Below are 15384 nucleotides of genomic sequence, written 5' to 3' on the forward strand. Positions count from 1 at the left end.
TCAGCACGTAGGATTTTGAAACAAGCATTTACACTTACAACATCTGATTATGGATAAAGCCTTTTGCGGACGCATGAGCAGTTCTGAACAGCAGCAGCACTTTTCCCATAGGATGCAGCTATTTTTGTGTTTCATTTGCATTTTGATTTTTTTCTGTTGTACTTTATTCTTTCAGGTTCAAGGGAGATAGGGGGAAATGATAGAGAGCCTTGCAAAGTAAAAAAAAATTACCAGTGGCATATTTTCTTTGCATAAAAGTACATCTCTAATAAGTTTGTTTTATAAAAGCCACAATGACATTTTTAAAATTACATGTCAGTGCAACGGAATTCAGAGACTGCATTTGATGTGCCCCAAACAGCTGTTTGCCGTGCTTGTGCTTCAAGCCCGGCTTTGTGCAAACCTAGGAGTTAGAATGAGATATCAAAATAATTTTTGAATGTGCTTTACCATGAGTATGTATCCTGGTCTCTCATCGTCTTTACCTTTAAAAATCTTCACCACCTTGACAGGCCCTACCTAGCTGATCCAGTAACTTATTGCTGCAGTGCTCACTCCTGCCTTTGCTCCAATATTCCCAGCCATTTCTACCCACTAGTTCACTTCACCACTTTCTCCCATGCTGCTTCTTGCACATGGGAAAACTCACTGATAAAATCCATATACCCATTAGTTTACTTTTTCAAACCTCTCTTTAAGACTCCCTCTGCCACGATTTGTACAAAATCCTTGACGATGATCATGATGAATTATGACGACATTTTATACACACACAGGCTCCAACTTGTCCTCAAATAACCGCCCCCGCCCCCACCCCCACGAAACATGTAACTAACAAAACTGTGGCAACTACTGATTCTCATCTTTCTTTTTTTCTTTCTTTCTGTTTAAACAACAATACAAGACAGCCATACAAAAAGCTGTAGGTACCCCGAAGAATATTACAATTAAAATAATGACCATCCAACAGCAAAAAATTATATAATTCATTTATCAGGACACTAAATCTAAGCAGCAACGCAGGTCCTTTAAGTTCCACAACCCCAGAAACAAACCTTCTGCTTTCACAAAAGACCATGAATAATAAATAGCTTTTAGAGAGTACATGATCCATTCCCACTCTCCACTATTAGTCTGTCTGTGTCTTTTAGATCAGTGGTTCTCAGCCAGGGGTATGCATACCCCTGGGGGTACCCAGAGGTCTTCCAGGGAGTATTTCAAGTCATCTAGATATTTGCCTAGTTTTAAAACAGACTACATACAAATTACTAACTAATTCAGTACAAACTAAAATTTCATACAGACAATGATTTGTTTATACTGCTCTATATACTATACACTGAAATGTAAGCACAATATTTATATTCCAGTTGATTTAATCATATGGTAAAAATGAGAAAGTAAGCAATCTTCAGTAACAGCGTGCTGTGACACTTTTGTATTTTTATGTCTGATTTTGTAAGCAAGTAGTTTTTAAGTGAGATGAAACTTGGGGTGCACAAGATAAATCAGACTCCTGAAAGGGGTACAGTAGTCTGAAAAGGCTGAGAGCCATTGTTTTAGACTGTAAACTCTCTGTGGCAGGGATCATCTCTATCTGTGTTTGTAGGATGCTCAACAGAATGGGGCTTCAATCGCAGCTGGGACTTCTGGGTACTATGGTAACATATATAGTTAATACTACAATACTAACATTACTGATACTAATAAAAGTTGAGTAGCTAGGATCCCAATTCAGCAAAGCACTTCAGAATGTGTGTAATATTAAGCATTTGTCTAAGTGCTTGGCTGAATTGAGGCCTAAATCACTATTGATACTTGGGTCCAGATTTTTAAAGGTATTTAGGCTCTATAATGGAGCTAACTCACCAGACAATGTGTCCACACATGGTTGGGTATGGTGTTGCAGCAATTCTGCCTCAGTTTCCACACCAGACAGCTGCTTGGCTCTGTAACAGTCAGCTTCTCACAACTCCAGTCAGGTTGTTCATAATTTCACCCTTTCTGAGGCAATAAAGAGTCCCACCGATAAAAATTCCTTTGGCCCTGTATCGGGTTGTCAGTCTCAGCCCTGACCTGGGCTCTATAGTCCTTGCCCTCCTCTTCCTCAAGGATGCTTTCCTATCCCCCTTTCTGTGGGAGATAGGGGAACTCCGGCCTGTGCTTTTCTCTGGTTCCAGCCCAGCGTCGTTGTGTTTAGATAGCTAAGACCTCTCCTTTCAAGCCCTTGCTACTTCTATCCACTGGTGCCTTTCTCAGGACTGTGTCTTCCAGTCCTCTCTCTTGGGAAGTCTGCCTCCACGTATGGCTTCCTTGCAGTATGCTGCTGAGGAGCTTCTTCTTGGCAGTTCCCAGACTCTCTAGCCGCTTTCTAGAATCCATTCACCCCAGCTGTCCTCTCTTTTCAAGGCCAATTCCAGGGTATAAGCTACCTATTGCAGCTCTTCTCTCTTCAGTCCTCACCTATTCTTCTTCTTCCTCCTCCTGGATTTTGTGGTGCAGCAGATTCACTTCCTGAATCTATGATCACCATTCACTGGACTTCATAAATGGGTTATGACTTAAAGTCTGTCACCTCTCCCAGTATTTTAAAGAACTGCAGGATAGCTTTTATAACTGGACCCCATTTTCCTTGTATTCTGAATAGGGGTTCCACTAGCTAGTTTCCACCAGGTATTTTCCTAACTCTTTCTATATCTCCAGCACTTTTTTCTGAACCACTTTGCACTCCACAGCTAAGAACACAAGGATAGTGGAGGTCAAACCACTGTGGAGTGCAAAGTGGCTCAGGAAAAAAGTGCTGGATATAGAGTAAGAGCTAGGAAAATATCTGGTGGAAACTTGCTAGTGGAATGCAAAAACAAAGAACAAGTAGGGAAGTTCCTTAAGACAATGGTGCTAGGAAAGCTAAAAATAGTTGTCAACCTAAAGTCCTTTAAAAATCCACTACCTACTAGCAAAAATAATTTCTTGCCCTTTGCCACTTTAATGGTTTCAACATTTTACTCTTCTAAATAAATTGTAAAACCTTAAATCACAAAATTTAAGGGGAACAATCTGTCCCAAAAATGTGCAATGCTTTAATAGCTAACATTCCTCTGAGTGAAATCTATATTTATATATATTCTTTAACTCAGTGATTCTAAGACCACATTCACTCTTTCATTTACAATATATTTTACTGACCAAGTATTTATCAACTGCAACTGATTAATAACATAGTAAAAGCAGTATGGTTCATAATTAAATCACAATGTTTTAATATCATGTGCCGCAAAGAGCTGCAGGAGAGGTATTAAAGAGCTACTTGCAGCTCACAAGCCTCAGTCTGAGTATCACTGCATTAACTCATTATTATTGAAAATACTTTTACTTTCAGTAGATCCTACTGAAAATATTTTTCTTCTAAAATTAATGTTTTGTCTGTAAGAATGTTAATAAATTGTATTCTGAATTAAGTTTCAGGATCAGTAACCTCTTCTTTCTTCATAATTGCAAAGGGACTTCTCATGTTTATGAAACTTGACATATTCAGGGAAAAATGATGATTTTGTATCAATCTCAGAAGCCAGTCCTTTGGCAGTAATTCCAGAGTCGTTCTACATTTGATTATGTATTATTTGATTTATTCAAAGAAACAAGAATGATGTCAATTTGCAAAAAAGAAAATTTGCATTTATTTGTTCGTTTCATTAATGGCAACTAAAAATTATATCAGATAATCAGAACACTTCTTTTAAAAACACCTTATTTTTGGACAACTTAATCATGTTTCACCAGAAATACGCAACTAAGTATCACATATAGTCCCAACCTAAAAAAAAATTCCCTTGATGTTTTCAACTCTGAATGTCCATTGCATTTCTGAAAATATTTTCATGGCTACTGCAGAAACAATCAGTAAACTTTTCCATCACGGAGTAGATACTAAAAACTACAGTTTGCAGCAATGATCCAAAGATTGAAACATAGTAGATGGACAATTTCACATTGTCAACAAGCAGTAAATTCCAGCTCTGATGTCAAAAAGGAATGAAAGAATCTCTACGATTCCAGGCTAATATTTGCTTTCAATATAAACATTGCTACTCTTCATATTATCACAAGGATCATAAACTTGTCTACCGCCATACTAGATCATCACTCTTGTCTAATCTTTTCAAGCCAGTGGTTTCCAGAGCATCCACTGCTGGGAGAGCTCTTGATGCTAGTGCCAAGAATTTAACTGGCTCTTTAAAAAATATCTATTCAGATCAGCCTTCCTCCAGTGGTCAAGAATCACATTTTTAAAAATCCTGAAATGCCCGAATGGTCACAAATAAGAATGATGCAAAGTGCTAATGACCTCTGCTCCATGGCTAATATTTTATGTAAATCTAATTATAACCACACAATGTGAAAATTGATACTCCATTCTTGTACTATGTACATTTATTGGCAAATAAGAGGTAGAGATTCTAGAGGGTTCATTTCAAAGTCTGATGAGGTTGGGGGCTTTAAAACCAGTGTGTAATATTGTTGCTGTTCTCTCCCTGTGCTTTGTGCCTTGATATTTTCTGTGGATGCTCCACCTCATCCAACAAGTTGGAACTCAGAATTACCAACTTCAAACACTGAGTGTTGAAGTGCCTTGGAGACAGAGAAGTCTTCTAGTGGTGGGATTTTGTAGGTTATGACATAGATAACTTTGGTGGTGAAGCTACCTAACTGAACTTGCCAGGGCAGAAGCTAGATTTCTGCCAGTGTATCTAGCATCTATGCTGAGCCTCACTGCTCAGCCATCTTGGCTGACACAGACTGTTGTTTTGAGGATTTACTGGTTGAGGAACTCCAGGACAACCTCATACTGGATTTAAAGGAGTCTCTATGAGGTGCCTCAATTCTTGGGATGACATCTGAAAGTGAATCTGATATCCCTGCAACTAGTAACTGACTCTAAGGTAGTGCAAGTTCATGTATTACAGTTATTGTTCTGCCTCAAAGACATGGTTTGAAGATACTGAATAGTCTTCCTTACTCCACAGTCAAGAACCAGAGAGTTTGATCCATCTCACACTAGGGGTCTGAGACCCAGTGGATAGTATCGTTAGAGACAGTATAGGTCATTGGGATGGAAAAAGCATAATGCACAACAGGATCCCCTTCCTATGGATTTTCCCTCCACGGACGGCCCTCCCAAACCTCTCTCTACAGGTGGGAAAAACAAGAAAATTTTGCAAATTAGCAAACGTAACAAATTATTCTGTCTACTTTTCTGAGAGGATGCCATATGGTTCAAAATCATTAATGCCACCAGATTTATACTGCTTTAGTGAAATCTCATTTTCCATGTCGCTACTGTTAATTATTATATTGTACTTTCATAATAAAATAGTTGATTCAAAATTATTTTAGCAATTTTCATAACCTACATAACATACATAATAGTATGGATATGCTTTGTACTATTTCAAATAAACTAATTATGATTATAAGATAATGTCTAGGTTTATATACAGTTCGGTATATTACTTCTATTATTTGAGAAACAAGGTGGGTAAGGTAATATCTTTTATTGGACCAGCATCTGTTGGTGAGAGAGACAAGCCTTTGAGCTTATGCTGATATTTTCTTCTTCTTTTCCCAGACCCGAAGAAGAGCTCTGAGTAAACCTGAAAGCTTGTCTCTCTCACCAACAGAGATGGGTCCAATAAAAATATTATCTCACACAGCTTGTGTCTCTGATATCCTGTGACCAACACGGCTACAACACGGCATATTTCTTTTATTTAACACATTCACACAGAACCATATATACAAAATCACAATCAACAAACTACTTAGCTTCAGTATCTTTGATTAGTAGTAATGTGCTATTTTTGCAGCACTTATTTATACTATTTTCCATTCTGAATACATGAAGATTATATAGAGATAAAAAATAAAGGATTAATATATTACTTCAGAGTTCACACCTTCCACTACATTTGTTAGGATAATATATGAAGGTTGTATTGTCTGTAGCTACTTATATCACTCTGTGGCAGACTTACGGTAGAAAGAACCGGAGAGCCCAATGAATTGCTCTTAACTTGAGAATACAGAGGTGTAACTTTTATTTCTGCTGTTATTTAGATACCCCCACCCCCACACACATATACATATACATCTGAAATTGGAGATTTGCTGTGGTTATCAGCATGGGAGGACTGAAAGACTTCTTTCTTTACACTGCTGGAATGGGAAGCTGGGAATGGGCGACAGGGGATGGATCACTTGGTGACCTGTTCTATTCATTGCCTCTGGGGCACCTAGCATTGGCCACGGTTGGAAGACAGGATACTAGGCTAGAGGGACCTTTGGTCTGACGCAGTATGGCTGTTCTTGTGGGACCACCAAATTACAGATAGGAATTCCCTTTCTTGAATGCCCAGAGCCCTTCCATATTGTCTATGCTGGGCCTGAAATTTTCCAGTACTCAGTGTTGCAAATGCCTCATTCATAAAAGATCCAAGGAAGTCATACTCGTTTAGGCTGTAAGCCCCAATAACCATAGAATGAAAACAACAGTTTGTTTAGATGTATAGGTGATCTTATCTTTAAGAATCTGTCATAGATTGCTTTGTCCAGTGTTGATTCTATTATGGCTCCTAAGAATGGAATCCTATGAATGGTGGAACTTTAACTAGCAGTGCCTGCTGAAGTGCTCATGGGCCCCTCCTAGCCCTCTCCTCAGTGTGAGCACTCCCACAGCTAGTTCAAATTCTTCCATCTAAGCTATGCCCAGTTGGAGCATCCCCGGAGTGTAAATACGTGGAGGCCACTCAAAGAAGAATGAAGTATTTTATGTCAGTATGCAAAGACACATCTTAAAGAGACAATATGGGTCTAGTGCAGGGGACCCTTAACATTTTGCATGCTGTGATCTCATGTTGCAATAGAAATGGGTGTCAAGCTATACACCCTATAACTATCCATAAGGACAGAGAGGGTAGTTACAACCCCCTGAAAGCTGTTCATGATCTCCAGGTTGAGGACCCATAATCTCGTGAACTGAGTGAGGATTGGAAACCAGGAATATCTGAATTCTACTTGCAGCCATGAGAATAAGCCATCCAGCCTTGTTTAAATTACTTAGCTTCTGTTTCTCTCGATTTCTCCATCTGTAAAATTGGGACCCTCAGTACAGTATATCTACTTTCCTTATAAGTGACCTGGGAGAATTAGTTAGTTAATGAAGTCATAAAATGTTACTGTTATTGCAGGTGAATTGAAATCCTTTAAAAATAAAGATGTTTGAAATCCAAATCATTAAATTTTATGACAGATTTCAAGTTTATAGATAAATGCATTTAAAAGAAAATACATGAAAAAAATCCTTTCCTCTTTCATTTACTTACCAAAAGTGAGAATTCCTCTTTCACTTACTTATTAAAATCCAAGTTTGTTGTTTGTCCTGCAATGTGTGATGCCATAACTACCATGGAAAGTAGGTAGTGACTTTAGGACCCTGTACTATATTACTATTTTAAAATATATTTTTAACTATTACTGGAAAAACATGAACTCGGGCCTTTGCAGTTAAAAAGTCTTTCAAGTCACCTTTCAGGTACAAATAGCAAACATGTAAAAAAAAATGCTAAAGATTTTACTTTTTGTGCAAAGGGGAGCAATAAACAACAACAAAAGAAATAGTCCCAAAGAAAATAATAAGCTTTTTTCTATTTACTATTGGATTCATAAAAGTCACTACAAAATTCTGCTTTTGGGTTGCTTAACACTGGATGTATACTCAGCTAAGTCTTTGTGAGGCCTGTCTTACGCTGGACTGTTCCATCAGTACTCCTATGATTGCTGATACAAAAATCTGTTTATTTTATACAATGTAACCTAGTTAAACTACTCAGATGTTTATCGCAGTTATTAGGTTTTTTTATTTACCAGCATTTAGTTTAATACAATAGGCAAAAAATATGTAGAAGAAATTCATAGGCACTGGGTAATTCTGCAATAAGAATTAAAAAGAGAAGCCACTAGTGTTTCAGGGGAGTCATTTGTTTTATAACTGCTGTCCATAAAGCAGATGCTTCAAGAGATTTCACAGGTAAAATAAAGCTATTCTATCAGATGATTACTTTGAAATAATGACACAGGACATATTCAAGATCATTGCAACTTCCCCATTACAATTTATGGTAAGAGAATAAAAATAAATTTAAAAAATTGGGAAAAGTCTTCTTGAGCAAGAAAGTTATAAAGATACTGGTGTTAGAAATATGAGATTTTAATAAAGCAATGTCACTACTTTTAAACAAAAAGCTTCTGACTGCACTCCTTTGTTTGACTGTTGTCAGACTCACCACAGTTTGCTTCATCTGATCCATCAGCACAGTCCGGGTCCTCATCACATACCCACAGTTTAGAAATACAGTGTTTTGTAGTTTTACACTGGAAATGGTCTGGAGAACAGCTGTTTTCCGCTTTAAAGAAAGGGAGTTATTTTTAAAGCTAAATATTTTTGCCAAGACTCAAAACATTTTTTGTTAAATAAATAACCCCAAATGTTAAAAACAGGCTCTCCATGAGTTCTATAGTGTTTTTCAGTGATATCTCCAAGAAAATAGCAATCTGTTTTAATGCATTCTATTGTTATTTAATCCATTTGATTATTAACATTGTCCAAATGAATTTAGAGAGTCACAATATTTATGGTAGTGTTCCATTGATTACAAACAAGAACATTTTCAACATTAGTTAAATTCGATAGACCAAATGCTAACAATATTCTGGTTAAAAGGCCCATCACTCTCTTCTGGGCACTACCTTCAACAGTGCGAGCAATGCACTGTGGGTAAAGAGACTTTGAGAGGAAAATTGGCAAAGAGGAAGTGAAAGATGGACATCTGATGACTGAAACAAAGGGGAAGGAGCAAGCTTCACCATCCTGGTTGCCATCCTCACCATATCCTGGAACCAAGAGATCCATTGTAAAATCATTGGGCTTTTGTCATCTTGTTTCCAAGACATGTCCTGACTGGACCAGGCCAAAGAACCGGCCCAGATGACATCTCCACCTTCACTGGTTCCAGCTATATCCCAGCCACTACATGGGATATGAGACTTTGTCATGTTCCCTTCCTCTCCCTTTTCATTCTTTTCAATCCCCTACCTTATTTCTTCTCTTTCCTATCCCTTTCCTTTTTCCTTTTGTCTAATAAGAATCTGGTTAAGCTGGCCAAGTCTACATGTTTTGCAACACAAACCCTGTGACCAGAAAGAGACAGCTATATGCAATATCATGGTACAATTTTGCCAGGTCTTGGAGTGGTGATAAGACCGTGTTCTGTGGCTGAGTTTTGCAGCAGCAAGGTTACAAGTTAAAACCAGTGACAGCTGCAGTTTCTATTTTTGCTGTTCTTTCCCCTTTTGTATATTATTTGTTGTGTTTTGCCTTCTAGAAAATGGGATCAGATTTTAAACAACAGCAACAGCAGTTGCAACCCAACCGAACTAACTTCTCTTTTCCTCCAAAGGACAGTAATTACCATCTTAATACCAACTAAGAGACTGTCTTAGGAAGGGTTTTTTTTCCTTCTAAAGACTCTCTGCAACTAAAGGGAAAGGGAACAAGGGATGCTGTTAAAATGCAAGCCTTATTAAATACTTTACATTTCAAATGCTTTAATGGCTTTTCCCTTTTTAATAAAATGTAATATTTTTCAGTATATGTTTCCCATGGTACTAAGCAGGCTGAGGTTTGCATTGCAAATCCCAACAATGTTTAAAACTGTTTAATGTTGGACAGATTCTGGCTCATGTTAATACCTTTGACTCTTTGGGCCCCTTTATTAAATCTAAATGTACAGGGAGTCCTCGGATTTACGATTCCCAATGCCACTTACTACACTTTTCAATGGACTGCTCATTTAGCCCTTACGATGCTTGTTTCGCCCTTAGGATGCTCGATTTGCATAAAGTTCTCTTGAAATCATTTCCTGGTTGCGTTATACAGTACTGGTATGGACCTGGAAGGGGTCCCTTCTGATTGGCTTCGAGGCAGCAGGGTAGTTTGTTGTTGGGTAGGGTTGCTGCTTGTTTTTGATTGGCTCCCAGCCCCAGGCTCAGCCAATCAGAAATCTTGAACAGTGATTGGCTGAGGCTCAGCATGTGTGCCATTCTCCCTGGCTTTCTGAGCCTGTGTTGCTGGCATTCTGAGCAGCATATGTGAGTTTATATGTTTATCTGAATGCTCTTTACAAAATACAATAAATACATTAAAAGAAAAGGAGTACTTGTGGCACCTCAGAGACTAACCAATTTATTTGAGCATAAGCTTTCCTGAGCTACAGCTCACTTCATCGGATGCATAAAAGTGGAAAATGCAGTGAGGATGTTTTTATACACACAGACCATGAAAAAATGGGTGTTTATCACTTCAAAAGGTTTTCTCTTCCCCCACCCCACTCTCCAGCTGGCAATAGCTTATCCAAAGTGATCACTCTCCTTACAATGACAGGTTTCAGAGTAACAGCCGTGTTAGTCTGTATTCGCAAAAAGAAAAGGAGTACTTGTGGCACCTTAGAGACTAACCAATTTATTTGAGCATGAGCTTTCGTGAGCTACAGCTCACTTCATCGGATGCATGCCGTGGAAACTGTAGCAGACTTTATATATACACAGAGAATATGAAAAAATACCTCCTCCCACCCCACAGTCCAGCTGGTAATAGCTTATCTAAAGTGATCATCAGGTGGGCCATTTCCAGCACAAATCCAGGTTTTCTCACCCTCCACCCCCCCACACAAATTCACTCTCCTGCTGGTGATAGCCCATCCAAAGTGACAACTCTTTACACAATGTGCATGATAATAAAGTTGGGCCATTTCCTGCACAAATCCAGGTTCTCTCACCCCCCTCCCAAAAACCACACACACAAACTCACTATCCTGCTGGTAATAGCTCATCCAAAGTGACCATTCTCCCTACAATGTGCATAATTAAGGTGGGCCATTTCCAGCACAAATCCAGGTTTTCTCACATCCCCCCCCCACCCCCATACACACACAAACTCACTCTCCTGCTGGTAATAGCTCTCCAAGTTTAAATCCAAGTTAAACCAGAACATCGGGGGGGGGGGGGGGTTGGAAAAAACAAGAGGAAATAGGCTACCTTGCATAATGACTTAGCCACTCCCAGTCTCTATTTAAGCCTAAATTAATAGTATCCAATTTGCAAATGAATTCCAATTCAGCAGTTTCTCGCTGGAGTCTGGATTTGAAGTTTTTTTGTTTTAAGATAGCGACCTTCATGTCTGTGATTGCGTGACAAGAGAGATTGAAGTGTTCTCCGACTGGTTTATGAATGTTATAATTCTTGACATCTGATTTGTGTCCATTTATTCTTTTACGTAGAGACTGTCCAGTTTGACCAATGTACATGGCAGAGGGGCATTGCTGGCACATGATGGCATATATCACATTGGTGGATGTGCAGGTATATGAGCCTCTGATAGTGTGGCTGATGTTATTAGGCCCTGTGATGGTGTCCCCTGAATAGATATGTGGGCACAATTGGCAACGGGCTTTGTTGCAAGGATAAGTTCCTGGGTTAGTGGTTCTGTTGTGTGGTATGTGGTTGTTGGTGAGTATTTGCTTCAGGTTGCGGGGCTGTCTGTAGGCAAGGACTGGCCTGTCTCCCAAGATTTGTGAGAGTGTTGGGTCATCCTTTAGGATAGGTTGTAGATCCTTAATAATGCGTTGGAGGGGTTTTAGTTGGGGGCTGAAGGTGACGGCTAGTGGTGTTCTATTATTTTCTTTGTTAGGCCTGTCCTGTAGTAGGTAACTTCTGGGAACTCTTCTGGCTCTATCAATCTGTTTCTTTACTTCTGCAGGTGGGTATTGTAGTTGTAAGAAAGCTTGACAGAGATCTTGTAGGTGTTTGTCTCTGTCTGAGGGGTTGGCGCAAATGCGGTTGTATCGCAGAGCTTGGCTGTAGACGATGGATCGTGTGGTGTGGTCAGGGTGAAAGCTGGAGGCATGCAGGTAGGAATAGCGGCCAGTAGGTTTCCGGTATAGGGTGGTGTTTATGTGACCATTGTTTATTAGCACTGTAGTGTCCAGGAAGTGGATCTCTTGTGTGGACTGGACCAGGCTGAGGTTGGTGGTGGGATGGAAATTGTTGAAATCATGGTGGAATTCCTCAAGGGCTTCTTTTCCATGGGTCCAGATGATGAAGATGTCATCAATATAGCGCAAGTAGAGTAGGGGCTTTAGGGGACGAGAGCTGAGGAAGCGTTGTTCTAAATCAGCCATAAATGGCATGTAACCTATTTCCCCTTGTTTTTTCCTACCCCCTTCCCTCCCCGCTGTTCCTCAGACATTCTTGTTAAACCCTCAATTTGAGCTGGAAATGGCCCACCTTGATTATCATACACATTGTAAGGAGAGTGATCACTTTAGATAAGCTATTGCCACCAGGAGAATGGGGTGGGGGGAGAAAATCTTTTGAAGTGATAAACACCCATTTTTTCATGGTCTGTGTGTATAAAAACATCCTCACTGCATTTTCCACTTTTATGCATCTGATGAAGTGAGCTGTAGCTCACAAAAGCTTATGCTCAAATAAATTGGTTAGTCTCTAAGGTGCCACAAGTACTCCTTTTCTTTTTGCGAATACAGACTAACACGGCTGCTACTCTGAAACCAATAAATACATTGATGTTGCAACATTAGTCATCTATAATTCATACAGTACAAAAGTCTGGGTTATTGTGGTGAAAATAGTGTATCAAGCCTTAGTTCAGGAACCAAGCTCCCCTTCATACCATTGATTCCTATGGGAAAAGCTGTTTTGGCTTTCAACATTTCGACTTACAACACAATTCTAAGGAATTGTGTCATAAGTCCGAGGACTCCCTGTAAACAAGTGTCCAGTGCCACCAAAATCCTTCTGCTCTGTCTTCAATGTTTTGAAGAAAAGTAGTGAATTGAAGAACCAGACTGAAAACTACTTCACAATGTCAACATAATCGCCCAGGTAACAGAAGATTTTGCTGTAAAGAATTGCTGCCAATTTTCCCTGGTTCCTGAAAGCTGCTTTGTATGGGTGTCTTTAGTTTCCAAGATTTCCAACTTGGCAACTAAACCTGGTTGTTAGTGCACTCATGGGTTTTCCTTTTAAATCCTTACAAAAAGTGCTAGAAAAGTTCCTCACATGAGAGATGGCATGTGATTATTTTCTGCACAGCCAGGAGTATGAAAAAATTAATGCCCCTTTCCTGTAGGGATCCTATCCCTAGTTATTCACCAATCAAAAAGTAATTTTCCTCCCTCACATCCTTCCTAATGTATATATATATATATATATATCACTAGCTCAGGAGACTTCCTTCATAAATCTCCTTAGAAAGTTTGAAAAAAAAAAAGACTGGCCATGAACATCGACTTATTTGGCAATATTATGGCCTATGGCAAATTAGTAGAACAGAAAATGACCTTCAGTGTGGATATGCTAACAAATGTTAGTCAAACCATGTAGCTTTAACTGGATTTCCCATCAGCTGTAGAGTTCTCATAGCCAGGTTCTAAGCCACCTGCCCTTTGGCCCACAGCACAGTGGGCATGTCATGAACAGAAAGGGGTGGGAGGAGTTATATCTGGATTGCTTTGCAAACTGCTTAGTCTCTTGGAGTCAGTTACCATATGGTACAATCTAAGCACATTCTAGGTTGTGCTAATCTGCACTGGACCTGGGATGATAATTATGGAGCTGTAAACAGCTCCCTGGTGCTCCCCTCCCACTTGTCTGCCCCCCCAATCTGCCAGGCATAAATTCAGCACAGCAAAGAATCTGATCCCATATTTCAGAAAACAAACAAATGTTCTTGGCAATGTTACAAATAAATCCTAAATTATTAAAACTAAACAAAGATTTATCATCTAATTTGCTTTTCATTATTTATACTATTGTTGACTTTTTGCACGTAGCTCAGCTTGGGCAAAGAAAATTTTCGGGTTTGTTTATATTTAGTTTCTAGTCATTTTCACTTTCAGGTTTTCACACATTAGCACGATGTTATAGTGTTTGAGGTGGAAAATCATGCAGTCATGCCTATGTAGTAAGAGTACTTATAATAATAATACCTTGCTCTTATATAGAACTTTTCATCAGTGGATCTCAAAGCATTTCATTACTAAGGCCGTATTATCCCCATTTTACATGTCGGTAAACTGAGGCACAGTGAACTGAAGTAACTTGCCCAAGATTCCCCAGCAACCACTGGCAGAGACAGAAATAGAAGCCAGGTGTCCTGAGTCCTAGTCCAGTGTTCTAGTCACTAGGCCACACTGCCTAGTGTAGTAAGTCATACCAGTATTGTAAAAGTAATTGCGACACAGAATCTGGACCACTACCCAAAATCATGACTTGTGGACTTCATTTAACAAGAGGCCTGACTGAAACAACATAAAACAGGCAATGTGGTTACTGAAAAGCAGTAACTCAGCTCCCTTAGGCTTCCGAAAGGTGGCTATTAATCATCAATATTCAAGGGTCTTTGTATCCTCAATGGCCCTTTTCTAAAGAATGCATGGAGTCTCCAAGCCATTGTGTATGTGAAGCTGGAGAAAACCAATTTACAAATGGGGTAGCTGCCCTGGATCAGTGGGGGCTTGAATAACAGGCTGAGTGAGTGACGGAGTCATCTGTCTCTCTAGATGGCAGTATGGTGCTGATAGGCAGACCGGAAACATCAGAGATTATATTTACAAGATGTAAACTCTTCAATGTTTCCCGCTCTGTAACTAAGCTGAAAATACCTTATCTAGTTTATCTTATGAGAAATCTCAATGTAGGTATTTTAGCTTAAATGAATTCTTTTAATTCCATTTTCTCTGTTTTGATTTTTTTTATTAAAATTAATGTCATATGGTAAATTTGCAGAGACCTCCCGTAAAAGAGAAGTCCATAACCTCCATAAGTTCTGTAGGATAAAGAGTTGGAGAACCTATACCCTCTCTCAGTTAAGGAGCAGGAACAAAGGTATCCTCTCCCACTAAAATGTGCTGCCTTCAGGCCCTGGCAGAAAGTCACATGAGGAATGCTAAAAGACCAAGGAGGAGACAAGAGATGGTGGTGGGAGTGGTCAGAGTAATATATACAGTTTAACTCAAATAAGAGACCCATATAATTTTCTAAAAATGAATTCTCTCTTTTTTCTCAGTGTCATAGTTACAAAAAAATGAAGTCAATGACAGAAGTATTTGATTTCTGTACACAGAATATCTCAAGTACTGTATGTCAAATAGTCCAAAAGATTAACTGATTTTCATTGGGCATACAGTGATTTTACATATATCTTTTAAACTCTATGTTGAAAACTATCCATCAGTGTGCAATACAAAACTC

The 15384-nt window shown here is 39.1% G+C and overlaps 1 protein-coding gene across 12 annotated transcripts in view; it reads right to left on the bottom strand.

Annotated features, from left to right (window-relative positions):
* LRP1B (LDL receptor related protein 1B) overlaps nucleotides 1-15384 on the bottom strand; it is a 1327274-nt gene that overhangs the window by 179702 nt on the left and 1132188 nt on the right. For all 12 annotated transcript variants that reach the window (XM_073305381.1, XM_073305383.1, XM_073305382.1 and 9 more), the window contains one exon: nucleotides 8340-8459. In XM_073305381.1, the coding sequence (XP_073161482.1) occupies nucleotides 8340-8459 (120 nt within the window). The remainder of the gene's footprint in view (nucleotides 1-8339; nucleotides 8460-15384) is intronic.

Source organism: Lepidochelys kempii, chromosome 11 (genome assembly GCF_965140265.1).
Source record: "Lepidochelys kempii isolate rLepKem1 chromosome 11, rLepKem1.hap2, whole genome shotgun sequence".
In the NCBI taxonomy this organism is placed as follows: domain Eukaryota; kingdom Metazoa; phylum Chordata; order Testudines; family Cheloniidae; genus Lepidochelys; species Lepidochelys kempii.